General features: G+C 44.3%; 2 protein-coding genes across 5 annotated transcripts in view; one reads left to right on the top strand and one right to left on the bottom strand.

Annotated features, from left to right (window-relative positions):
* rapgef1b (Rap guanine nucleotide exchange factor (GEF) 1b) overlaps positions 1-26,958 on the top strand; it is a 205,835-nt gene that overhangs the window by 47,103 nt on the left and 131,774 nt on the right. The window lies entirely within an intron of this gene.
* The window catches only part of ntng2b (netrin g2b), a 66,180-nt gene that overhangs the window by 38,031 nt on the left and 1,191 nt on the right, over positions 1-26,958 (bottom strand). For all 3 annotated transcript variants that reach the window (XM_047329551.1, XM_047329552.1, XM_035609028.2), the window contains exons 2-3: positions 25,743-26,515; positions 12,476-13,119 (exon numbers count right to left, since the gene is read on the bottom strand). In XM_047329551.1, coding sequence (XP_047185507.1) covers positions 12,476-13,119; positions 25,743-25,961 — 863 coding nt within the window. In that variant the 5' untranslated portion in view covers positions 25,962-26,515. The remainder of the gene's footprint in view (positions 1-12,475; positions 13,120-25,742; positions 26,516-26,958) is intronic.

Below are 26,958 nucleotides of genomic sequence, written 5' to 3'. Positions count from 1 at the left end.
CCTCTCTTCCCTCCCGACTAAACAGGTAATCTATAACTGACCACCCATGCAATCATGTGGTGTGTAGGATTACACTGTGCTTCTTTTTCATACCCGCAGAAATCACTCCATCCAAGCTCATTCTGTCATATACAATGATGGTTGTTAACAGCAAAAGACCTCAAAATGCCTCTCCTCCTGTCTTTCCCTCAGTCTCGTTCTAGTCTCTCAGTTTTCCATCTTTCCTCTGGAATATCCCAAAAGCCACCTGAGGGAAAAAAAAACTGTGTCCACAGTTTCTACACTAAATATGTCCACTGATTTTTTAAGAGTGAAATATTCGGCAAATCCAATCTTAACTTATTCAAAGCGCAGTAATGACCTTGACCTTCTTTGAAATCCACACCATGTGTTTGTTGTGTGTGTGTCTACTATACAGTGCACGGAGATGTGTGACCTCCCTGGTGTGTATGTGGGAGGATTCATTAAATTATCACAGTCTGCTCTGTGTCAAATAGTGCGTCTTTTAGTTTAGGATCATGCACCAGATAGAGAGGGATGGATATAGAGATATAGAGATATAAAAGACCTAGACGGAGACTGAGAGAGAGAGAGAAGGAGGAGACTGTTTGAGACTAAGCGTATTAGTAAATTATTTACACAGGATACAGTAAATGGCTATTGCGTGCTGACTATCTGGCTGTTCCGACCTGAGAGCAGCCCTCTGATTGGTCGGCTTGGGTCGTGTGAAGAGCAGCAGGCATAGTCAGGCCCCACTTTAAGCAACCTGCTCTCTGAAGTATGTACTGTATGCACAGGACCAAATAACTAAATAATAGAGCCTTGGCACATCCTGTTCTCCAGCCCAGACCTCAGAGGACCGTTCTCATGAGTGCAGCAGAAACTCTCTCTCTCTCTCTGTGTGTGTGTGTGTGTGTGTGTGTGTGTGTGTTTGTGTTTGAGAAATTTGAACAGTTCAGTTGTGTGTTACGTGCCAGCTGTGTGAAATTGACTGTTTTTGCTGGCCTTTCAAACTACAGCGGTGATTAATATGCAGCTTTCAAAGGATTTTGTCACCCTGGCTGTTTCCAGTGAATTCTCTGTGCTTGAGCACAAGGCGTAATTTGTAAATAACTTTCTCGTTCTCGTTGTAACCCTGGCTTTGAGAAAGTGTCTTGGTGACATGGTTTCTCATACTAATTCAGAGGAGTTCACCTGTCCCGTTAAGATTTGCTGTTCCTTTGCTTATTATCTCAGTAAACCAGTCGTCTGCAGCTAAGTAGTGTTACGTTGATTTATTTGCTCCTCTTCAGTGTGGCTTATTGTACAGTGTTTCTGATTTACCTTTAACTAATCCTCTGTACATCTACGGACTGTAGTGAACTCTACTGGATGAAAAAACTAGCCGGTTCAATCATTGTCAATAAAAAAATATGCAGGGTCATCCAGCAAAAAAAGTTGAGCCAAGCTCAAAATTTGGCACAATGCTTGCAACACTGGCAAATTAAACACATACTTTTTCTACCTCAGGATTGTTACAGCAAAAATACAGATGTAAGATAAGAAAAATAAAATTATCAATATGATATTGACGGCTCTAATGACGCTTCAAACTCATGGATATGTTAGCTTATGTGGACCTAAATAAGTACATTTTTATTCATTTTTGATAGAGATTCATGTTTGCTTTTGTTTAAAGTCCGATTCTTTGCCCCAAGTATATGGTTTGTTTCAGCACAAACTCGGCTGCGAGTCTGACACATCACTTTGACACATTTACTTTCTAGAAACTACATATACAAATATACAAATCTCTCATCACCCAATCTCATCAATCTCCAATCAGTCAAAAATACATCACTCAAGTATATTTGTCTTAAGTACTTGTGCCTTTATCTGTTTGAAAGAAAAAAGGATTGCAAAAATCACTGTATTTTAACATGAAATTACATAATAACATATGCTGGATGTTGTCGCCCATAAATAGATGCGCTGTCAAACAGCACTGACCACTGTGATGAGTGACCCTTATTAATTCATCCGCACAAGACATATTTCACCGGCATTTGGCACTTGGCGGGTGGTAATTTAAGACTGCACGCCAGCATTGTAATATTCATGCAGCATGATGCAGCATGAAAATGCAGAATGGCTGACTCCGTTCTTACCGAGGCAGCCATGTCACGGCACCTCAGCGCTCCCTCCGACCAAAGAGCGCTGGCCTCCCTCCATCGAGCCCTGACGGTCCTGAGATCACTGTGTGTGTGCTGTGCTGGATATTAGAGGAGAACCCCCCCGCAGAGTACTTACTGCTGCTCAATGTGTTTTAATGATGTCTACAGCAAAGGCTAACACCTAGGGAGAGGGGAAATTGGGTGCAAGTTGGATGGGGGGTGGGGGTGTTATTATACGTCCCCTTAGTTAAAGATATGAACGAGGAGGAAGAAAAAGTAAAGGAGAGATGGGAGGCGTAGAGAGGAATGAAAAAGTGATGAAGAGACAAAAACTCTGGAATGACATGGGGTGTGGTGGAAGGTTCTTCCTGTTATGCCCCCCCCCCACAGAGTCTCCTTACTCCCCGGGGCAGTATGGCTCTTTTTAGGATCTTTATGTCTGTTGTGTGTGTGAGTGTGTGTATCAGAATGAAAAACTTTGGAGTTGGACAGAATACACTCCTCCTCCCTGAGACAATATTCCCGCCGTATGAACTTCGGAGACACAACCCTCTTCTGAACCGCTAATATGTGAATAGACGTTATTAGAAATTATCACCGCAACACATTTGCGAACCCGCTGCCCGCAGGCCTTCACCCATATTCACACATATGCACCTTAATTTCCCCCCACAAACACAATTACATTCACAGGCTCGCTCCCATGTTCTTAGCTGCACGTCCTCTCTTTTAAATGAAAAACTTGTTTGGAGCAAGTCTCCTAAAACACACATTGGTGTACAGCTATATTGTGCATTCCCGCATTCCTGTGTGTGTGTGTGTGTCTGTGTGTGTGAATTAGCGTCTAATTCCAGAGAGAGCGTGAAGGGGAGGATGCCTGGGGAACGGAGCTGAGCTGGGATCAGCCAGAGGACAAGGGTTAATATAATTATCCTGCTAAAACCTTGAGACTGAAAGAACATCATTAGTCATATGAGAAGAGAGCTACCCCAGCCCCGAACCAGAGGAGGAGAGGAGGTGAGGAGAGGGGAACAGAGGAGGGGAAGTGAGTACAGTACTGTACACAATGGTACAGTTAGCAAGACAATTAGTACAACAACTTAAACTTGGGGGTCTTTGTTAAAAAAAACAGAAAGGACAGTGTTTACCAGCGCTCTGAGCTGTAGCCCAAACTGCTGTGCTTATTCAGTAATTATGCTGTTTTGCTTAATACTCTCCATAGGAATGAATTTGTGTTGCGGCGAAATAGTGTAGGAATCAGATTCATATCTGACCTGAACAGATTTTCTAAACAGAACAATTTCCTGCATTATTTTGCAATTAATGAAAGGACCTATGCTTTTTTTACCAACTTAATATGAAGCTGTGGTTATTGAAGGACCCCAGACATTTTATAAACAGTGAAATAGTTTAACACAGCAAATTAATTGATGGATAATAAGGGGCAGGTCTTTAATCGTGTCAATCAGGGCCAAGACCAGGACTGCAAGTCAATCAGACTGTACTTGAAATACGTGATTCCTCATGTTCATTATCTTTTGCTTAAGAAAGGTATATCCCTCTTTATCTCTTTCAAAGCATGGTGAACTTTGTATGACTTTAACACAACAGATCTAATTGAGATGCAGCGTGAAACTGGTCCCATGATTGAAAAACAAACTGGCAATTATTTTTGATTAATCAATTAATCATTTGGTCTATTAAAGTCAGAACGAAGTAAAAAAAAAAATTGACCATCAAATTTTTCCAAGGGTCGAACTAGTTCGCACAAGGTGTTAAACCACATGAAAAAAATCTAATTTGTTTGTAGTTGTTCCAAAGAGCTATACTTGAAGATGGAGTGAGAAGCTGGCCGTAAAAAGAGTCTCTCCTGGAAAATGTTTGTAATGTTGGTAAAAAGGAAATTGACTCAAATACACCTTAGTTATGTCAATAATGAAAAAAAACCCTGTATTCTCTGGAATCACCAGCAGAGGGCGACTCCACTGGTTGTAAAAAGAAGTCCGTTTCTATGGAAGTCTATGAGAAAATGACTCCACTTCTCACTTGATTTATAGCGTCAGTAAACATTTTCCTGAGGAGTTTATGGTCTCAATCAATAGTTTAAAGTCCTCTTCAATACAGCATGATGTTCATTCAGTAAATTTAGAGAGAAATTGACACAAAAACAAGGTATTCATTGGGGTGTGGATACTGTGATTGGCGGCTATTACAGTCGCAAATGTAGGTGGATGTGCAGTGGACGATATCTCAGTCAAGCCCCCCCACACACACACTCCCCGAATATGGTTTCTTCTGGTTTCCAAAAACCAAGTTGGCGCTGGCCAAAAGGCTAAACTTGAGGCTTCAAAATGGCAATTTGCAAAACCAATGGGGTGATGTCACGGTGTGTTGCCACTTGGTTCAAACCCTGGCTCCTCTCCTCCACACAGCTGGCCAATCACGGGGTGATGCGGATTAGGAATTCCTGATTCGTTTCGAACTTACTTTGTAGCACAAACTGAAGATTTTATTCTTATTAGTATTGCCAAACTACCAAGTGATCATCATGACATCAGGACAGTTTTGCTGAATTGAAAACTTGCAGACTCCCATCTCTCCACCGCCCATTAAGGGACAACACTGCAGTTACATTAAAAGTCTCTGACATCAAAAACCGGCTTGATCACAGTGTGAGACAGTGTGTTTCTAATTGACAAACACATGCACTTATTTTCTGTTTTCTCTCATTCGCACTCCAACTGATGAGTTGTTTATCCATGCCCATCTACATGCTAGTAGTGACAGCGACAGTGCCGCAGTAAAGACACCGGTGTGCTTTTGAACACACCATGCCTGTAATAATGCTATGCTAATTGATGTGGCTGACTGAGAACAAACCATCTTTCCAAGGACACCCTCCCTCTACCTCATGTTCTCCCACTTACAATTCCCAGCATGCTTTTCAGCTTTAAAGCACGCTCGCGGTATCAAGAGATTCCCCTCGTGCCAGATGCTGGGTAAGGCACAGTGCAGGCACTGGTGGGGAGAATTCTTTATTGTATTTGTGAATTTAAAAGGATATTTATGGGGACGAGTAAGAGGAGGGGCGGGAAGGTGCAGGAAGAAAAGAAAAATCTATTGAAGAGGAAGGGGGGGGGATAAGACGTTCATCTGAAACAAAAGAAGGGGAATGAAAGGAAAACGGGCAAAATCGCTGACGCTAACTTTCCTCCCTTCTGAGGGGAAATAAACTGTGATTATCAAATCAGTTACAACCATTGTGTCATAAATCATCGCATATGAGAGGAACAATCACACATTCCTCATTGCGGTCCCTCAGCTTTCTGCATGCCCGTCTTTTCTGGGGAGTGCTCATGAATGATTTAAAAAGTGATCTGTTTCCGTGCCTCGGCTGCCTCGGAGGGAGATAACGCAGAGGGGAGGAGTCCGAATGGGGTGGGAGGGGCCACGCAACGCATGACAACACCACTTCTATGTTTTCTTCATCAACACATCAAGCATGGATGGTATAATCATTCACGAGGGCAAAGTTTGAAGTTTTCCTCATGAAACAGAAAAGAAGTTTTCAACTGTGGGTGTAAACATTTGGAGAATATATTTTATATTGGGAGTCTGTTGCTCTGCTCAGCTGTGGCCACGTTGACTGGAGAATAATATTTACAGAGTGGCACACCTCACATCGTTCATCACAAAATCACACTCCACAGCTAGTCCCATGAAACTAGGAGTTAATCCATCATCTGCCTCCCTCCTTTTTCTTTCTCTCCCTCTCCGCCTGATCCAGGCTTATACCTCCCATCCTCTCACCTTCACTTTCGCAAAGGACGCAAAAGAAAACTTTGGTGTAATTTCAAAAATAGTGGTGACAGCTTCCAAAGTCAAAGTCACCAAACGTGAATAATCAATACACAAAAAGGACTGAAGGCTCCGAAAAAAAGGGGGAGCAGAGGAGGAGCACTGCGTCCTCGTTCTGCGGTGGAGAAGACGGACGAGCCTCGAGGCCACAGAGATTTTTTCACGATCTGCCCCGTCATCTTCATTCATGCCTCTGCTACAACTACCAAGCCTTTGTAACGGTTGAATTTAGCCAATGTCAGCCATTCGGGGTCCAATTAGTCAATCCCTCAGAGTCAGGAGGAAGAGTGGCTGCAAGTACAGATCAGGTCTATTGAAGATTTTTTTTTGATTTTCAAGTTTTAATGAGTATGTTTGAGTTGCAATTTAACTTTTAGGCAGCCATTTTCTTTTTGCGCAATTGAAATGTGTTAAGCTTTATGTGTCAGCTTTTTTTTTCTTCTTCTCCTTTCGTGTTCTGTTAAACGACTACTTCATTGTGAGACCCAATGAAGCAGGACCAGATATATATATATATATATATATATTTTTTTTTAATATTATTTTTTATTCCAAGCATTAGTCTTCCCTGTCAAAACCTAGCACCCGCATTATCCACAGTGAAACTCTTAAAGGGGATTTGGACCAAAGACTGTCTTGGTGTGGGTGTGTGTTGTTTAAGGTTTCCGGTGAGACAATGAAATGCAATCCAGGAAGTCAAGGTGGATTAATAGATTAAAGCATTTAAAGGATTATCAGATGTCAAAACACTGCACTACAGGTGATACAGGCTGTATGATGCAACACTGGAGTCGCTATTAGGACGATGTGTAGAATCAGTTGAGCTCCCCAGGTTGGGAACATGTGCTAGTTGATGTTGGTCAATTCATGGTTACAGGAGTTTTTCATGTTTCATTGAATTTTTCCAAGGGTAAAAAATTCTCCATTTCTTCATAACATTTCCTAAAATATCTTAGTTGCCTGGTGGGTTTACCTTTTGTCATGTTAAGATATCCTTTCATCAGATCCAAACGCAATCGCGTCTTTCAAGTGGCAAATATCATCTTGTAATCCAGAATTGACCAAGGCATTAAATAGTAAGGTAGTAGTAGTAAGGTAACTTAAAAAAATCCTATTTTGGAATTTTTAGGCTTAAATTGTGATCTGATCTCTAAAAAATGGTGTGCGATCAAAAATGCCATGAAACACACATGACTAGTGTTGATATATGTTTTTGTGGCCAAAACGTAAATGAAAAAATAAATAAAACAAACCCATTTAGATTCAAAACTTTGGCTTGAGAGTCCATTTCCGCCCAAATATTTTCTTGGATTTTTACATTTCCTCTTCAAGAAAGTGATCTTTTGAAAGTTTAATATGAAATAATATTCATCGCTGTAGTTTTGCATAGCAAAAATATTGCCATTTGATGGAGTATTATCAAGATCTTCTGCTGCTCCATCTGTCATGATATAACCGCAGACACAACACCTATGCAGAAACACGGAGGAGGTCATAGAAACTGCCTGCACCTTCCTCCCATATCTCTACTGTACTCTCTGCAACATGTTAATAAACACCAGGAAATTCTGTGTCTGGCTGTTCCAGACTGTGAGGCGACGGAGAGCTTAAACCTCTCAGCACATTAGCTCTGTCAGCGGGGGCCCAGGATGGCACTGAGAGAAACACACACACACACACACACACACACACACACACACACACAGCGGACAAATGAGTCAAGCAGACATGAAACAACACGACCATGTAAAAACCCTCTGAATATCATTAGCATTCATATGGCTTGTTGTCTGCCAGGTCTGCTCTTAACTAATTTTCACTACTGGAAAATAATTAGTCGTCGGTACGAGAGAGAGCTTATAGACAAGCCCGGGCCTATTAAATGTAATTACGTTTAAGGGCCGGCTGAACAAAATCACTACATTGTTTTGAGCGTGTTGATGAATTTGCACACATTTTGGGTACAGACATACTTTTCTTCCCGGAGGATGAATTGTATTCAATTCAGCATTTCTATGACTTTACCTCTGTTGCCACTACGATGTTGATATTTGTTATTTTGAATGTTTCATCAACTGTTTGATGGATTATCGTGATTTTTTTTTTTTTTACAGATTTTCCTGTTACCCTCTGGATGAATTGTAATAACATATCACTTAACTTTCCCTCCAAATCTGTCATCAGGTCAAAAAGTTAAATTTTTCCAATACTTTATCTCTGGATACCTGGATTCTCATGTCCTTCCCAACTGATTCTCTGCATATTAGCAGATCAAATCTCCACTCTGCTTAAGTGCTGCGTCTCAGAGCTGCTATGAAAAACGTGTTACTACTCACAATCCAGATTGTGATATACTAGAAATTCTATTCATTCGTTCTTTATACTTCAAGAAATACGACCATAATTGGAACAACAGCAACTCTGTTATCAAATAAATTAGCTCCAAAGCTTTAATCTAAATTATTTCATACAGGCCCTATAATTTTGCTACAGCCTGGATCATTATGTATGATTGCCAATAGGTAAATTATTATATATTATATAATCATATATTATATTGTTAGCTTCCCTCCTGCAGTGGAAAAATGATTATGTGTGGCAGTGACAAGAGTAATATAATGTTGTGCTGCACTTTTTCCCCCTCGCCCCTTGCTCAGCTGACTGACATCGGGGGAATAAGATACGGCATACCTCCCTCGAATGTCATTCTTCCCCCATCAGCCAATCAAATCAAATTGAGAAGTCCGGGAAAAGAGGACCTGATTCTGCAGAGATTAATAGCGAGGAGAGAAAAGTGATGCAGACTTCTCCTCATCCTGCTCCTTCTCCGCCCCTCCATCTTTGCCCTAATCCACTTAGTTGGCTCTTCCTGAGCCTACAGCCTTTCCTTTATTCCATTATAAAGACCCACCGTACAAACCTGCTGTTTATTTCATTAAAAAGGCCTAAGTCCATGACCCCGTGTCTAATCCGCGCAGACTACAAGCTAGCACACGGCCCGCTATACAGACCGCACCACAGTCCAGCAGGTTGCCTGAAAGATAGGACAGAGGGGAACGGGGATGGGGAGAGATAGAGCTCCAACGAGAGGGGGGGAATCTGAGAGGCACGCTTACGAGGGAAGCTTCCTGGCGAATATGATTTTGCTGATGTAAATGATGATGGAGTTGAGTCTTCGCTGCTCTATCTTTGATGGTTGGAGATGACTTTCACATGGCACATCAGTGATATGGAAATGGCCACATCTTAAGAGTTGAATATAGCCTGTAAAATTAGCATAAAGCCCGGGACTTTTTAAAACCCCAAACACCTCGGCTTACAGTGTATATTGTAGTCAGTACTGTACTGTAACTCATTACAGCTAACCTTGGGAGAACTTCACTACACAAAGGGAGCGATGTTGAATCCTATGATGATATTCTATCGACTCTTTCCAATTTGACTTTGCCTCCACTCCCCCCTTTTTGACCCTCTCCACTTGTGGAGCCTCGCTCCACCTCTGGCCGCCCTCCATCCCAAATGCCCTCTCATGACTCGCCCGAGATCCAGTTTGCTGAGTGTTTTTTCCGTCGCATCCACAAATCTAAATTTGCAACCTGCCTCCCGTCAAAGCTAGCCCTGCCTGCGTTTGCACTTAATGGCCTATCAGGTTACGCATTTATTGATAAAGCAGCACTATTTAGGCCCGAGCACCTGGCTTCCCACATACCTGCGCCAGCTCTTTAGAGGGCCCGCCAGTCATTCTGACACTGCAGCGTCAGGTAAAAGACACACTTCCCATCGAGGTAACGTCTTGCACTATCTTATGGGAAAAGAGCTTGTTTTTTTCTGTGTTTTCAGGCTCAAGCTCGGGTCATTAAGAATAGTTAACTAATAATAATTACTTTTAACCGGGTTCAGCCGAGAGCCACCGCCAGAGGCCTAGGGACACACAATACGGCCAGGAAGTGACTACAACCCTCTCTCCATCGATAACGCCGGCATATCTCATTACCTTGGCGACCTGCAGTACACTGCCACTCGGTCTTGATCATATAAAACCCATTTCAGTTCGCCGTCCCCGCTGGAGCACCAGAAGAGTGGAATATTCATTATTCAAATTCTAAGCATTGGAAATCCCAATATGTTACTAAGGCCAGATGAGATGAGATGAAATAGCTTAGCCTTTTGTCCAGGGAACATTGACTAATCATCTCGCTCCCCAAAATCAATTTCCGAGCCGTAAGCATCAGACACTCCTGATTGTACTGTACTGTACCACCCCCCCATCACTATCACCTAATACTCCTGCTGGCTGCCCAGAATAACTTATTGATTAGTGATTATGTTACGGGAGGTGAGGGTGGCCGGGGCGGAAGATGGACTGGCCTCAGTCATCCCACGGAGCTAAATTTGGGTCCTCTGTCACCAGATCCGGCACATATTGACAGATTTACCAGCTGCCACCAACCACCAGCACTGCAGGAGGTGTTTTCAGCAAAGTGGCTTAAATGCAGGTTGACAAAATCTTAGATTTGAGGCACTTGTTCAAAACAGGGATGGATCATTTTCTGGTTTTAGTGGAGGTTCTGGTGTGGCGGGGACGTTGTCTTTTTTTTTTTGTCCTGTCATTCTGCATAAATGATACAAACATTGTGGAACGGGGGCCATCGATGATGCACCTTCATGCTACCAGCAGATGTGGTCGCAGATCCGAATCAATGTCGTGCGCAAAAGAGGAGATCTGTCGCGGCGTGACAGACGCTGTTGTGTTACACGTCACGCTTCTGATTCTGTGGAATGCAGACGTGCCATCGGCTTGTTTGGTCCAGTGTGAAACTGGACTAACGGACTACAAGTCTCCTTAATGGCAATATAGCAGGATCTCTGTATAAAAGGTTCCTCTGATGCTGTGCTCAGCCTGAAAAGTGGCTGTGATCAATACCTGCAGGCCCTTTCCCCAGTACCAGTGTGTTTGTGTGCGTGTGTGTGTGTGCTGTGTCAGCATCCACTCAGGACTTCATCAAACATCCCCCCATACCCTGACTCCACACACATATACAAGACGCTCACATCGGCTGAACGCTCCGCTCAAACAGTCGCTCATTTGCACTTTCCCCTTCTCACTCACCCTTTCTCTCTCTCTTTGTCTCTCACACACACACACACGCACGCACACACACATACACACACGTACCCTCCTTCCTCCCTATTCCGGGCCATCCCAACAAGGATGTTAAATACCATTCAAATGTCAGCCTGCCGTATTGATTGGAATAATAATTCTGAAAGGTGGGAGAGATGGCTTGTTGATGCTAAGCAGGCGCGTGACGGCCCCGAGCATCCTTCATTGTCACAAAGTTGCCATGTAAGGGTTCCCGGCTCCCCCGGCAGAATGTGGATGGCGGGTTTACGTTAAGACCACCGAGGCCGCGTGTTTCTGTCATTAATCATTGTCCTTGCAGGCCAGTGAGAGGCAAAGCCAGATCCACGCTGGGAGAGGGGAGGGTCATTGTAAACGCCCTCAGATCACAGTGGCTAGGTGCGAGCCTGCGTGCGTGCGTGCGTGCGTGCGTGCGTGCGTGCGTGCGTGCGTGCGTGCGTGCGTGCGTGCGTGCGTGCGTGCGTGCGTGCGTGCGTGCGTGCGTGCGTGCGTGCGTGCGTGCGTGCGTGCGTGCGTGCGTGCGTGCGTGCATGCACGCATGCACGCACGCGTGAATGTCAGACCAGAGGGTATGTTCATCACCAGGTGGTTTTCCTTTATCTGTCATGTTTGTAAGAGACAGAAGTGATATTCAACCGTACGGAGGCAAGAGGATTTTTTTTAAACTGGAGTCACATTAACAGACAAAATATAATTGTGGGGACGTACAATTATGTGATTATATTTTGATTAGTAGCAATTTCTTCCAAAAAAAAAAAACCATCAACTTATGTATAATTCATGTCAGCAATTTTTGTTAAACTTAACAAATGAGTAAAATGTGTGTAGAGAATGGACTATTGAGGATCGCTCAAGCTGCGATACGGGATATATTCTATCACTTACTGTGTCTCGCCTTGCAAATGACGGTGGTATCTGTGGTTCTCAAATAGTCCCTGTGCAAATCCTTTAACTTCTGCACTCAAATAAGCGTTTCAGACAGGAAGGATTTACATTTGCTGAGACTGAACAGTGATGTTTCGTTTCACGGAGGAGGTGGAAGATGTAAGAGTTTAACAAGGAGGATTTTATCAATTCATTTTATCATTTAACTGAAAGATATAGGTCGCATTCCTTAATTTTGATAGTTTTAGTATTTTTTCAATCGTCATATTGGATATTCTTCTCAATGTTAAATCTGGTGTATTTAATCGTAGTGAGTTTCAAATGTATGTTGTTTACGTAAACTTTATGTTTGCAGTGTTTGACTGATTTTCGTTTTTACATTAAAAGGCATGAACATGTGTTGTAACATTTGAGTCAAGTCAGCGTTGACCCTCACCTGGCAGGTACCTCGATGTTTGAGATGGCATAGAAGTACTTGAGCAGGTTGTCCCTCTGGACATAGGTGCCCCCGAGGGCAGGCCTGAGAAGCCTCAACCTAAGGTTGGTGAAGGTGAAGAAGTCCCTCAGTCCCTTCATACTTTCCATGCGCGTGTACAGACTGTCCATGTTCTGTAGCCGGGCTCCGGCGAACACGGCGAAGCGCGCCCGCACCTCAAACTTCACATTCTTGTCGTTCTTGGAGCCGACCCAGCGCGAGTACTGCTCAGTGCAGATGACCCGCGTGATGTTGGCGGGCGAGAGGTCGCGCACTCGTCTGGGCGGCATGTTGAAGGCGTCCAGGCAGTCGTCGGCAAAGAACTGGTACGGCTGCCAGGAGCGTCCATGGTCCATGGACTTGTCCAGTACCATGATGGTGGGACGGCCGTACTCAAAGGTGATCAGGATGTCGTCTGTGAGCTCCAGACTCTTGTTCCATGACAAACTGATGTTAGCCAGCAGGGGCTCTGGGTGGCGTCTCCATGTGACCGTCTGCCAATAGGTGAGCAAGCCGTTGCGTTCTTTATCCTGCATCAGCTGCGGAGGATGAGCCAAGTCTGGGTTAGAGGCGTCACACTCGTCACTGCACAGGTATGGGTTCTCCTGGAAAAAGAGATGGACACAGAGCAGGGAGATGTCAGTCAGGGTTCGAGAATGAATCTAATGATAGTAGCCTTTACATAATTAGAGATATAGGAGATATAATACATAAGAGATATATTTTCAGATATCAAGACAGCATATGTCTTATGACCTGCAATGGGGCCGTAGGGGCCAGTTTAGTGTTGGGTCGCAGCTCCCAGGTTCCCATCGACTCTGTGTGCATTTTGTTTGTGTCCCGTTGCCTTCAGGTCCCAATGAGGTACAGAGCAAACTGCAGACGACCCAAGGCTGTTCCATTATAGTGTAGACCAGAGCCCCAGAGACAACAAGTACTCCAATGCCATAATAACATTATTATATCAGGTAGTTAGTGGTGATTTTATCAAATGCAATATCATAAAATAATTATTTAAACTGATATGAAAAAAAGGTGTTAAACTACATTTTGAGACAGAGCCTCAACACAAGTAAAAAATAAATAAATCCCAAGCAACCTTAATTACCTCATTATTCCAATATATTGATAAGGAGTATCTTGAATCTAGAATGGATTTTTACTCCAAATCTCTTTCTAGGTAAAGTATGGTTGTTCACCTTTATCTAATTATTTCCATAGGTGCTTATTTATATTATATGTATGTTTATTGCTGTCTGATTCTCCACAAAAAACAACAGCATCTTGCTTTCGCGAGGGCTGGTGTGTAGCTAAATGAGAAGTTGCTTCTGGCCAAGGGCACCCGGGGACAGAGAGCTTAAAAGGAAACTTGCCAACAACACAACAGGAAGTGTGAAGGTCAAGAGGATCATGCATCATCACTGTCTTTGCATAGACAGCAGAGTGCTGCTGCACTTTTAACTCCAGAGAATTGATCCCTCTCTTTTAGCTGTGCCAAGACTTCCAGTCCACAGCCTCTCTGCACAGCTCCGAAGTCGACGGGACCGTTCTCACGGGCTCACGGAGAGCAAAAGGCCCATCTCACGCCGATCATCGTCCTTTTCTTTCAAAAAAGCATAGTCTGTTCATTCAGATTCGCCCATTTCCACGTTAGAGGAAATGTCAGGTACCTTGTAACCTTATCTCCCAGAGATTATGTTAATATATTACTTTTCCCCCACAATTATATTGCAGTAAGAAACATAATCAACTGCTAGATTATGTTGAGAGTCCGTGTTGTCTGAGTGGATGAATGAAGCCGTTAAGAGACAAATGTGGGAGCCAAAACACACAAGACTGGAGTTTTGGTTGGATGCAATTAGACGCACTTTCTTCATTTTAAACCAGAACGTGGTTTTTGCCTCACTTTACCAAGGTCTTGCGAGTGCCTAAATGTAATTATTAAAAAGTTCAATAATATCATTTGTGGATATTGTTTTGTAAGATTTTTTTCTCTCTTCAATTTCCGGGTTTGGGCACGGAAATTGTCCCGAGCTTCTACCCCTAGTATAATCTCTGGATAGTGTCGGAGTGAGCCCATGTGAGAACACAGCAGGAGAATCTCCGCGGAATTCCCAGCGAGTGGGCGCATTGATGATGACCGTAAACAAAAACACCGCTTTTCCACAGAAGCCACGGAATTCCCCGGAGATTATCCTGCTGTCGTGTACGCGTCTGACTCGGACACTCTCCAGCCGCATTCGGCATATGTGAGCAGCAAACTCCAGGGAATGTCTGGACGCTATTCTGCGGACGTTGTCTGGAGTTCATGTCTTAAAACAGCTTAAGTGTGATGAGCATATGCTACTTTATTCAGATTTTATGTATATGTTTCTCTTACAAACAAAATAAATTGATTGGTTGTAGAAATATTCATCAGATGAATTATAAGTGAAAATAATCATCAGGGGCAGTCCTATAGCAAAATATAATAAATTAGCTCCACCTTAATCAACGTCAACAGTGATTAACAGTGCTAACACATTAATGTAAGAGCAATGATAATCAATCCGAAAAAATAGTTTAACAATCTCAGTGGCCATTTTTCCGCATGTAATACTCCAAATAAAATTTCCTGATATTACTTTTAAGTACTTCAACCTAAGTAAGAGTTTAAAGAGGGGGTGGCATGGTGATGCAGTGGTTAGCACTGACGCCCGGCAGCAATAAGGATCGGGATTCAAACCTGCTGGCCGGCGGAGCCATGATCGGGATTGGCTGCATTCCCCATGCGACCCTCAAAGGATAAACAGTACAGTGGATGAATTTATGTATTTTGTGAATACAGAACTTTTACCTCTAATGGAGTTTTTTTTCACTGTGGCATTAGTATTTTTACTGAAGTAAAGGATCTGAATACACACACACACACACACACACACACACACACACACACACACACACACACACACACACACACACACACACACACAAACACGCACACACACCACCTCAAAACTAAATCCTATCCACATTACATTTTCTTTAAAACATATTTACTATTGAAAATTAGTTTTACTGTAGTAATTTCTACAGGAGCCTGGAATTGGTACATCCCATGAATTATACGTTTTCATTTCCCATATCCCAGCATCCCCCATTTCCACAGTTTCTCCTCATTTTGAGACATTAGCAGACACATGAGTAAAACGGATGGAGCGTACTGTTGTAAGCCGGCTGTCTGACATCCACCTCAGCACAGGAGTCAAATATTTACAGAGAAATCCCAGAGATTCGCATGGTCGTCTCTCCAAGTGCCTAATCAGCTCTCACATTGTTTAGATTGCATCACATGCAGAAGGCTCATCATCACCCCGGGATGGACTAATTAGTCTGATAAGGGGGGGTTATTATTTTTCTTCAATATTTACTCTGTCATTCATCTCATCAAAGGGGTCACAATGTATTATTAAAGTATTTGCTTGTTCATACAAAGCCACCAGCTTTGTTCATTACATTTTACTGTACACTCCTCAAAAGTCCAAGTTCCAAAGCTGTCATTTCTGCCCTTTCAATTACACAACAGTGTTATTTCTTGATCTATTAACTATTTGAAAAGATCCACTCTACATACATAGATTTTATATAGATTGAGAATTAGCTGATGATGTCTGTGAGGTTCTCAGTCCATTGTGTTTCCAACCTGCTCTACTGTTTTCTACTCTTGAAATAACTGATTACATTTTATAGCTGATGTTATCCTTCTTTTGTTTCATTTATTGGGAATCCAATATTCCTTCTGAATTTTACTGCGCTCTGCCTAACAAGCTCTTGATGGAGTGCAGTGTATAAATATCTTGCTTTTTTTCTTCTTGCACCTCCACCTCCTCTCCTTGTCCCTCCCTTCCCTTTTCTTCTTTGTTTTGTTCCTCTCATAATTTTTGCTGTTTGTGTTATACTACTTCTAACTGCGGTGTTTATGAATATGACCAGCCTGTCATGAAATGCTCTTTGGTGAAATAATTGTATTTATGTTGATAACAGCAACTACAAAATATTTTTGGATTTATTTTTTTTGATATTTGAATATTGTTGAAAGGACAGAGAAGTAGTGAGAGGCAAAGCAGGCAAAATAAGAACTTGCATCTTTGCCCCAGTGACGTGAAAAATATATTGCCTGCTGAAGAGTCACGGAGCGAGACACACGACTTTGTCATTTTATCTGCAAGCGACAAACAAATGAACAGCAGTGGCTTGTCTGCAAATCCTATAGTTTGAATACTAGTTTCTTCCTTTTCTCTATTATGAAATTTAGGAATATACAAAGTGCTACTGTGTGCTACATTTATCAAGTGACTCATCCCTACATACAAACCTTTCACATGAATAATCACATGTATTCTCAGAGAACACATGGCCAATGAGAGACAAAGATTAACTCTAGACTGAACGACTTGTCACTGATAAAACATGCCAAAGTTTTTTTAATGTCCTTAAGGTCGACAGTAACAGTTAACACGTGAAAACAGCAATAATCATATTTTTTTCTTAATTATAAATGATGAGGAAAAAGTTTGGATTATATAATTATATATTGTAGTTGTATTATGTAATAATAGGAGATGGGATGAAACTGGGGCAAAAAGAATCAGGGTCATATGATACGGAGAATTTAGTACATTGCTGAGTACACAATGAATGAAAAGTGATGATGAATACAAACAAGAACAAAAGAACATGATCATGTTCAAATCAACACTGAAACTCCCTAGTTCTAAATGAAGCATATTCCTTCATTAACACATCAATCACACGATCAACTGTCATATTGTTTGGATGACGATTTTCAAAGCACTGGCATGTCTGTGCTCTCTCTGCCATTATGCTCATGGAAAATTTCGTCTTAATGGCTGTTGATGAAAAATGTGGCAATACGGAAAGAAATATTCTCCTGCAGCTTCACGATGCCTCTTATTGTAGTGATGCAGGAAAAGAAATCGCCAAAAGATTACTGCTTACTAGGCCTGTCACGATAACTCTGTTTTGTTGCACGATACCTTGCCCCTGTAATTATTGCGATAAACGATATTATTGTCCTTTTAAGACCATTTTTTGTTCCAGAATTTTTGTGAGCTTGGTTGTTGTGTGTGCAAGTCTTACACATTTTAGAATCCATATTTTCTGACCTTATATAGACCAAACCAGTGATTTATTTATCATACGATGAGAACAGATGTTAGGATAAGAAGCAGAGAGACTTGCTGGATTGTTGTTGACGTTCATTCTTATGTCAACAAACAGGCACGTAGACACAATGGCGATTCTTGAGGTCAATACAAATTATTGATTTCATATTCACGTATCGTGCGATAAATCAATAATGTAATTATGGTGACAGGCCTACTGCTTACTTAACCATCTATGAAATTACAGCTACGACTGAGATACTGAAGTTACACTGAGAGAGAAAGAATTACTCGGCATTAATGCAACGTAATGTATCGTCGCAACTGTTTTAGTTCAGCACAGCGGAGTTGGATCATCATGACTTTTAAGTGATATGCCACCCAGTATCAAAAGCTGCCCCCCTTGTAGACTTTAAAGTTTGCTGTAAATAGTTTGTGGTTCAGTGCTGGATGGAAGATGGTCTCTTTAATGTTTGCAGACCAACACACACCGGATAATGAGCTCAACAAGACTCATGCATGAGGACCGGGATGCAAGATGTGTATTTAGCCATGTTTTGCATGTAAATATGTGTGTTTGAAACATATTCTGCATACAGATGGAGAAGTGGAATCCCATAAAGTAACACAGATTCACGCTGACCAGACTTTCCGCAGCCACCTCTCCTGCCCACAGGGGGTGATTTAAGGTGGAGTGTCGCCCTCAAACTGCAGTTTCTTTCTTTATGATCGCGTGTCACCGCTTCTTTGCAGACGCTCACTTTGCCACATTCCGCTGCCAAGAGGCAGCGTCTGCCGACGGTGCCGCCTTTTGAATCGAGTCATTGGACTGTACCACAGGAAAGTGAGCAGTCACTCAAACCCGCTCTAGTGGTCTAATAACAAAAGCAAAAGTTACAATCCTGCAAGGCTGAGATTATAAATCACCTGATTTATGGTGACAACGCGCGGTGGGGGGAAAAAGCTAAGAAAAAAAAAACATAAGCCTGAGCCTCTGCTGAGGGAAGCTGTGCAGCACAGAAGACGCCACGCGGTACCGTGACGCATGTGAAGACACAGCGGTGAAACTACGGTATCTTCACACCAAAAACACTGCAGATAATCTGTCTCCCTCCTCGACAGAATGACATAGCACCATTGTTTTCTGTCTGATAACGCAATTATCTCCCTTGCACTGCCTCAGATACAGACCACTGACAGCACAAACACACTTAGGATGATAATCTGCACTGCTCATAAGCAAGTGCGTTCGGGAAAGATAATTGGAATTATAGAAAGTGCACAGGGGGAACAGTGAAAGTGAGGAGCAACGTTTATTTGAAAGATGTTCTCTCTACTGTAGTGGCCCCAACTGCTTCTCTGCCCCTCCGTCACGACATCCCGTGACCTTCGTCCAGACACACATACACAAACGGGACTGGATTAGCGCGCTGTTGTTCTCGGGATGACCCTCGACCTACAAATCCTATTTAAGATGATCTCACTGTCACACTGCTCCAGATAAACTGGAGTCTGTTGACGTCGGCTCCTGGAAGTGTGTTTGTGACGGCAGTCTAAGAAGGAAGCACACGTGTGTATTGTGTGCAAAGGAATCCAAAAACTAGACGGGGAGCAGAGATCAATACAATATATACAAGCTCTTGTCACTTCATTGGGAATTAAAACCTGCTCTGACCTCACCGAGCCCTTTGGGATTAGCTACAGTAGAGGTGATATGTATAGTCATATAGGCTGGAAAATATTTATCCCCCATGAGAGACTTAGGCGCAAGGTTATGTTTAAGCCCTTTGTGTGCCCTGTCCTCCTTATCCCGCTCTGCATCCTGCCACTACTCTGCCCCCGTACACTATATCTACTCCAGGATACACACATGACAACACACTCTCACTCTCGCAACAGACGCAGGCACACACACACACACACACAGAGATCCCGGGCCAACTGCTGCGGCAGGTGGCCCGCACCGCTAAGCCCCTCCAGCAATTATCCTCGCTGGGATCCCGTCTCCACGACAACGGCCCGCCACCGCGCATCCTGCACATGAGTTACTTCCTTGTTTTCACTTGCGGGACAACAATGTGATTCTAAACACCCATTAAGAACTCCTCGTGCGCTTGGGTTCGCCGCGCGCTACAGCCACGTGGACCGATCGGTCTCCGAGTTCCCTCTGCGGCGCTTTTAACTGTGAAACTCTGACTAAAAAAGAAATGATTGAGCTCTCTGACCTGAATATTTATCTCACACAAACATTACTCTAGAGGTAATTCATTGCAGTGTTTTTGAGCACAAGAGCAGTAACGCAACATTACCGGTTGCCTATGGAAATATTAAACTGCCATTATGTATTCAGGCAGGAATAAAGCATGAAGAAAAGTGTGCTCTGCCGGTCCTTCCCTCTCTCTCACCTCGCTTTTATCACCATTTCTGTCCACCCCCCCAAAAAATGTTTTCAGTCGCCGTCTTGCGCCCCCCCCCCCTTCTTTTTCTTCCTCCATTTATATAAGAGTCTAAGTTATATTGCTAGCAAGGGGAATAAAGGTAGGGACACACACTCAGAGAACACAATTTATTTTGTTTTGGAGAAACATCAAATGAAATGACCTTCCCATTAAAAAGGCCACAGAGGGAGAAGAGGAGGGGATATTGCTTTTTCACTTATAACGTTAATCTTTTATTTTCTTGGACTTTCATTCCATCATGCTGGAGGTTCTTGTTATCCTGTGAAGATGGCGCGCGCGCGTCCAAGAGAGGTGCACGTGTAGAATTACGAATCATAAACCTGTGCCGTTTAATTTTAATTACCTCACAAACTGAGTTTTTTTGCCCGCTGTGAAATATCTTGCTCTGTACAAAACAGCAGTTGGCGAGTGTAAATGTGTCTTAAGTGTGTTTGTGTGGGTGGGTGTTGTTTATGTCTGTGTCTGTGCACGCAAGCCAAAGCAAATGTTTACCGTGGGCATGTATGATTGCGCTGGAGGAAGGGAGAAGGACAGAATCGGGACATGGTGCTGCTGGAGAGCAGTGGCAGTGGCTTCAGATTGCCACACTCCGACCAGGACAAGTTATATTAATAACTCATCTCAGAATTAAAGTAGCATCCACAGCAGACGCAGTGCATTGTACGAACAAAAAACATCAGGGGGGGGGAGTTACTGTTTCCTTGAAGTGAACCGATGAGGTGAATTCAGGTAAAAGCTATTATCTTTTATTGATGTCTGTTATTAAATCCAAAGCCATCACAATGGAGGAGATGCAGATAAAGGAAAAAAACAGAAATGGAGTTAACCTTCAGAAAACAGAGATATGGAATACGCATCAGAGATCAGAGATTTCATCCTGTCTATGTTTTGTTAAGGAGAAGTCCACTGATTTGCCATTGCACTCCTGTAGAGTTCACTTCGTTATAAGAACCCGGCGCCTGCATTACCCACAATGCAAAAGCAATTCCGGTGCGTCGGGATAATAGTGACAAATGTCGCCTTGAGCCACTGTCCCCCAGCAGTGATGAGGAATGGGCTACACAGCTCCACTTTTTTCAAACGCCATATTAACTTTAGAAAAATAATAATTAGTCTTCAACCCCAACAGTCACTGATTCATGTGACATCACGTGAGGCAATTTATCAGATATTATGGAGCCTCAAGATGCTCTGTACAAGTTTCTTTACATATGCAGTATGATGCAGGAGAACTCTGATGTGTGCACTCACCCTTTACTTTAAGTAAAGTAGTAAGTGTTGGCGATGTGTAAGGAAAACTCTTAAAAATGTAATTTATCAACCAATGTGCTGTCATATTTTTCGTCCTTGCTTGTGATACATTTTACCCACTGTTCCTTTTGCAGAGGTCTTTTTGAGTCACGTCGACTTCGGCGAGCACGTCAGTTGAGTTGGGGCAAGGAGCACAGGTCCTCTATTTCCAACAAACTTCAAATCAACTGAGATCATCTCAAACATTTGCTTTTGAGTCTGGCCAAAAGTAAACACGGGAGTATTCCCATGGAAATCCTTGCAGAAAAAGTATTCTGAAAAGTATTCTCGGCGAGTCGTGCCCCCTTTGCCCTTCTTGCCGTAGTGTTGCATTGAAATCGTGCCAGAGCACGAGTCTCCTGCAGCTTTCTGAACACTTGGGACTACTTTCTGTTTCTCTTTGAGATAGATTCTGTTGCATTTAAGTTTTTTGTTTTTTTGGAATGCTGTTTGAGGCTCCTTGCCCTCCTGTGTCTATTTCCCAAATCTCTGCGACGGAGGTGGTCAGCAGAACATTGTCTTGGAACAGTAGTCAAAAGCGTTACAGATATTGCAATTGCATCCAAAATACTGTGCGCCAGTCTATCTCCTACACACAAACCCACGGACATAGACAAACACCAGCTCTGTAGCTTCAATACATACGATTCCGTCGTGACACACGAGTTCACCTCAGTGCTGTCTAAGCCCCTGCGGCCAATCCCTCTTAGTATCACCTGAGTCTGGGATAAATCTCACTTATAACTATCCTCCCGTTCTGCCAACACATCTAAACACTCTCTGATCACTTTCAACTGTGTCCTAATGGGGGAAGCAAGCAAGCCATGCCATTACATCACTGCATCCTCCCCCACCTCCCTTGTTCCCCCAGTCACTCCCTCTGCTGTCACTGCCTTCTCTCTCTCTCTCTCTCTCTCTCTCGCTCGGTTCTCTTGGTTAATTGTGCCCTACACCCTCAGACCTGCGCCTGCTGTGCCCAGAATCACCTCCAGTGCTGTATTATTAGGACACTGGCCACCTGGGCTATCTTTTCACCTCCGGGCAGGAGCATCGGTGATTGGCCCACTGCTGGGTGTGCGTGGCCCTTTTTGCGTGGCCTTGAAGGCCCACTGCTGGGCAGGGCAGGCCAGTTGGATGTGGCAGGCCTACACTGGGCGGGGGGAGCGTGAGGTATGGCCACAGGCCCAGTCTGGGAAGCACTGATCCACGCTACCAGCTGCCATCTTCCTCCCCTTCCTGCTCGCTCCCCTTCCGCTGCTGCGCGGCTTCGCTCTCCTCTCATGTCTATTTTTAGAGCTGGCTGATTTCTACCTTCTAAAACGGGCAAATGTGTTGTGGAACAGGAAGGTGTGTTGTTGTTGTTGTTATTTTTTTGGTTGTCTTTCTTGGACATACTACTGTGTGCCGTGAACATGCCTCACACACCCCTCCTGGTCCCTGTTCATGTCACCTTTCACTGTACATTCCTGTACACGTGCATGCATCCCATTTGCATTCGGTTGCTTCACTGTTCTCCGTCCCAAGGGGGACTTTTGGTTGAAGGTTTCGGTTCAAAACCAAAAAACGAAACGGCAAACAGCAGCACAGCCTTTTTGAATGCAGCATTGTTGCTTTTTTAATCGACACACTGTGCACTGCTGTGTAACTGTGGTCTGATTTCATCTTTCTGCTTGGCTAAGCTTGGATCTTCCTCACCTCTCCCTCATTATTAGCTATCCCCCCTCTGCAACACACTGCCACACCCCCTCATCTCAAACCTCCTTACTCCATCATCCTCAACTGCAAGCTCCATAGTAGCTATCATAAAGAGAAACTACAAAGAAACTATTGAAGCTCCTAACACAGCCCTAGTGACAGTAGCATCTTTGTCAAAGTGCTGGAAGCCCGTCATGTTGAAAGGAGCCAACATGCCGGCCTGTTTTGGCGGAGGAGAAAGGATGCTGCATTCCCGGGGAACAAGAATGATAAATACAGTAGAAAAAAATGCATCCCTGTGGAGATGGAGACCAAAAACTACTGTAAACCAACGCAAGCCGGGGAAGCTACAGTATGTCTCGATGTCAAAGCCCCCAAAAGTAAATTCTTCCAAAGTTTTTAGGAACACACTCATAGGGGAGAGAAGGAGGTGTGTGTGTGGGGGGCGTATTTTGCATCTTCCGCAGTATGTCTCAAGTCTTATTAAGGACGAGCAGCTCTGCGCACTGGGTGATGCAGTCTTTTTTTTTTCAGTGCCCTGACTTCCCCTTCACTTGTGGGATTGCTGAATGAGTGAGTGAATGTAAATGTACACCAATTAGATAAGAAACCGGCTTTTCTGTAAAGCTGCCAAATCCGGGGGCAAGAGGAAGAGGGGGAAGGAAAAAAAACTGTGCTGCTTGCCTGCAAATAAATGATCTTGTATAGCGATAACCCTCAACCACTACCCTGTCGGTGTGTGTCCGAGAGAAAGATTAAGGGAGAGGTGATGGCCTTGATTCCCTGCTCCTCAGAGGACGATAATATGTACAGTAGATAATCGGGAATTCTTAACCCCAGAATGTAAGAGATTTTCTGTGTTTAATCTCGACAAAAGTCACAGATCAGATCTGGGTGCATTGCCAAGAACTTTTCAGAACATGTCACGCAAGTCAACATCATTATCCTACACTTTCATGCAAAAATATATATTGTTACGTGGCCAAAAGGACCATTAAAAGTTAGTCAAAAATGTTTAAGTTATTAATGAAACCCTGTCTCCTTTCTCATTATACAGGACTTTGTGTCAGGACTTTGAGTCTGACATTCGTCGCTTCTTAAGTAAACTTTCATCTCACCGCTTCTTCGCTCTCTAAATCCCCTGCCGGTGCACCACGGTGCCCGGTTCAATCCCCACAGCCACAGGCGACCTGAGGGGAACCCACACTTTACACTGTAAAAGACCCCGTCCAATGCAAAAGTGCTGACTAAGACCGGACTCCTTCCTGTCCTAACCCTCCATCCCACCTCTCTCTTTCTCTTTCTCCTCGGCCGGCCAGCACAGCCTGGATCTGTGGGACGGAGCGACGCTGGCCAGGCCTTGTAAGGAAGAGAACCATTAAGGAGCCCATCAATATTTCATCATTGCTCACTCAGAAACGTAGTTATAGAAGTTTCCAGGTCGGGGCCATTAGGGGGCAGACGTCAATACGTTATGGCAGCAAGCATCTCTCTTCACCCCACCACCCCACCCCCCTTTTCCCTCTCCTCCGTCCGTCTACCCCCCCTCTCAAGAGAAGTCATCGGAGAAGCTTTCTCAAGACGACAGTGGTTTCCGCTACTTCTACATTAAACAAATCATTAACCATTAGGTATCCAAGGAGCACAGTATCCTTTCCTGCTCCTGTCAGATGACCCCCAAGTGCTTTTATTAGTCTCCGTAAGAGGAAGGGAGGGAGACTGGGGAGGAGGGGTTCTTTGTAAAATCTGTCTGAAGGTAATAAATCTCCAGTCACGCAGAACGCAAACAGCTAATTAACAACATGACATGATTGCATAACGTGATGTGGGCAGGCTTAAAACGCTCTCTAGAAACACTTTTTTGTGAAATCTGAACTCATGGCCATTTAGGCACCTTCAGTACCGGGCCGGCCACCAGAAGAAAGAACTTCCTGTCTGTCGCACACTGTGTGTCAAGTATAAATACTTTCCGCATGAGGAGGACAGGGTGTGAGGCCTAATTGCGGTCTTCTTAGGATTACAATGATTTTATAACCCTTCTTTCAAATTATTACACCCACATTAGCCGGGATGGGAGCTAGCCCGCGGGCTAAAGTGTGTTAAATATTGCTGTAGCTAGACATTTTAATGAGTTTTCCTCCAGCTCGCCCTTCGCCGCCCTTGGAACTGAAAAGGTCTCTGCTATATATGCATTTTTACCAGAGGAAATGTGAGGTCCTCCACAAGCGCGAAATCAAACCGGATCCCGGGGACGCCAAGTCCATACTAATGTAAACAACACCTCCGGACCCCTCTGAGGGGGCCATAGGACCATGCCAAGTCATCACACTTACGTCATCTCCTTTTAGATCCCCATAGCTGTTATAGTGTGAATCCTCCCCTGACCTTAATTACACCATCTTATCTGTGTGTCATGATACTTCACTCTAGTTTAACTGCACAACCCTGTGATCATTACTCCAAAACAGCCTCTTAATGCTTAGGAAAAAAATGACTTTATACAACAATTTTATCTCTAATAAAAGTTTTCTGCAGGCGTGGAGTATGTCGCATCACTTCCAAACAGCCGTTCCAGTGTCTTTATATTTTAAAGTGTATAAGACGGGAACGTGAACTCACCAGAGTGCAGAACCTCTCCGGCGGGTTTCCACAGGTGATCCCGGGCGGGTCCACCTTGATCCGCATGTAGTCTTTCATGGAGGCGGTTTTCGGCTGGCACGCGTAATGCTCCCACACCGAGCCCTCATCCGTGCTCACCAGGGACTTGCACAGTTCGTACTGGCCGCGCGTGGAGGCCAGGCAGTGCAGCAGCAGCAGCAACACGGCCCGGAGGAGCATGGCAGGCTAGGGGGGGTGTTTGGAGCGGGGTCCTGCGCGGGGTGAGGGGGCCACGGGGCTCAGGGGAGAGGTCAGGCGCATGGAGTGGTGATTATGAGGAAACGGTGGACTCCCTCGCCACCATACCGCTGCGCTGTGAATTGGAGAGGTGCGGGCGATTTGAAGCGACTCGCCTCCAGCCTGATAAATCCCCCGAATGACGGGAGAAACCCTGTATCGGCAACTTTTCCTCTCAGTGTCTCTTCATAAATACCGACGGCCCCCAGAGAGCCGAGAGAGGGACGCGCTGCTGTCGACCTGACGACTGGCTTCGCGCGGAAGACGGGCGGCTGACGGAGAGGCGGGCAACGTTGCGCAGGGTAGTCTTGGCACACACCTTCACCATAGTGTTGCGGGGAGTCGGCTGGGAGACGTCAGCGCGGTGCCCATGTCTCTCAGAGAGCGGCGTCCTGCGGCCAAGCGGCGGAGCGGGTCGGGCGGGACGAAGGAGAAGCCGCCGCCTCTCCAGGTACATCCATTGGACGCGTTAGACCGGCCGAGCTCCCGCCGTCGTCCTGGGACAGAGCGGGAGAGAAGCAGCGAGTGAGCGTCACAGTCAGTGAATCCTCATCCCTTCTCTGTCATTTACCCTTCTGCATGAATAAAAGTTCAATAAACACGCGCATGGGCCGGTTGCGTCCTCAACTCTTTTATTGTGATGCTGTGGCCTCAATCGCGGCGATCAGGACCACGAGGAAAACTTTGAAGTGCACGCCTGGCACTGCCAGCTGGTTGCGAGGAAGGCAAGTTTAGTTAAAGAAGACAAAAAACACCTCGGACCCGCGGTGCAATCAGCGACGATTACAGTGGAGAGTTGCACATTAAAAACGCACTAAAGGCGCAGCACCGTGTGGATCACCTTGTGCGTAAAAACACGTGCTCCTGCCGGGTGCCGCCTGCGCGCGCTCGTGTGTGTGCGCGCGTGCGTGCGTGCGTGTGTGTGTGTATGTGTGCAGGA

Source organism: Scophthalmus maximus, chromosome 20 (assembly GCF_022379125.1).
Source record: "Scophthalmus maximus strain ysfricsl-2021 chromosome 20, ASM2237912v1, whole genome shotgun sequence".
NCBI lineage: Eukaryota > Metazoa > Chordata > Actinopteri > Pleuronectiformes > Scophthalmidae > Scophthalmus > Scophthalmus maximus.
Note: the sequence above shows the minus strand (reverse complement) of the source record. Positions and strands in the feature narration are given on the sequence as shown.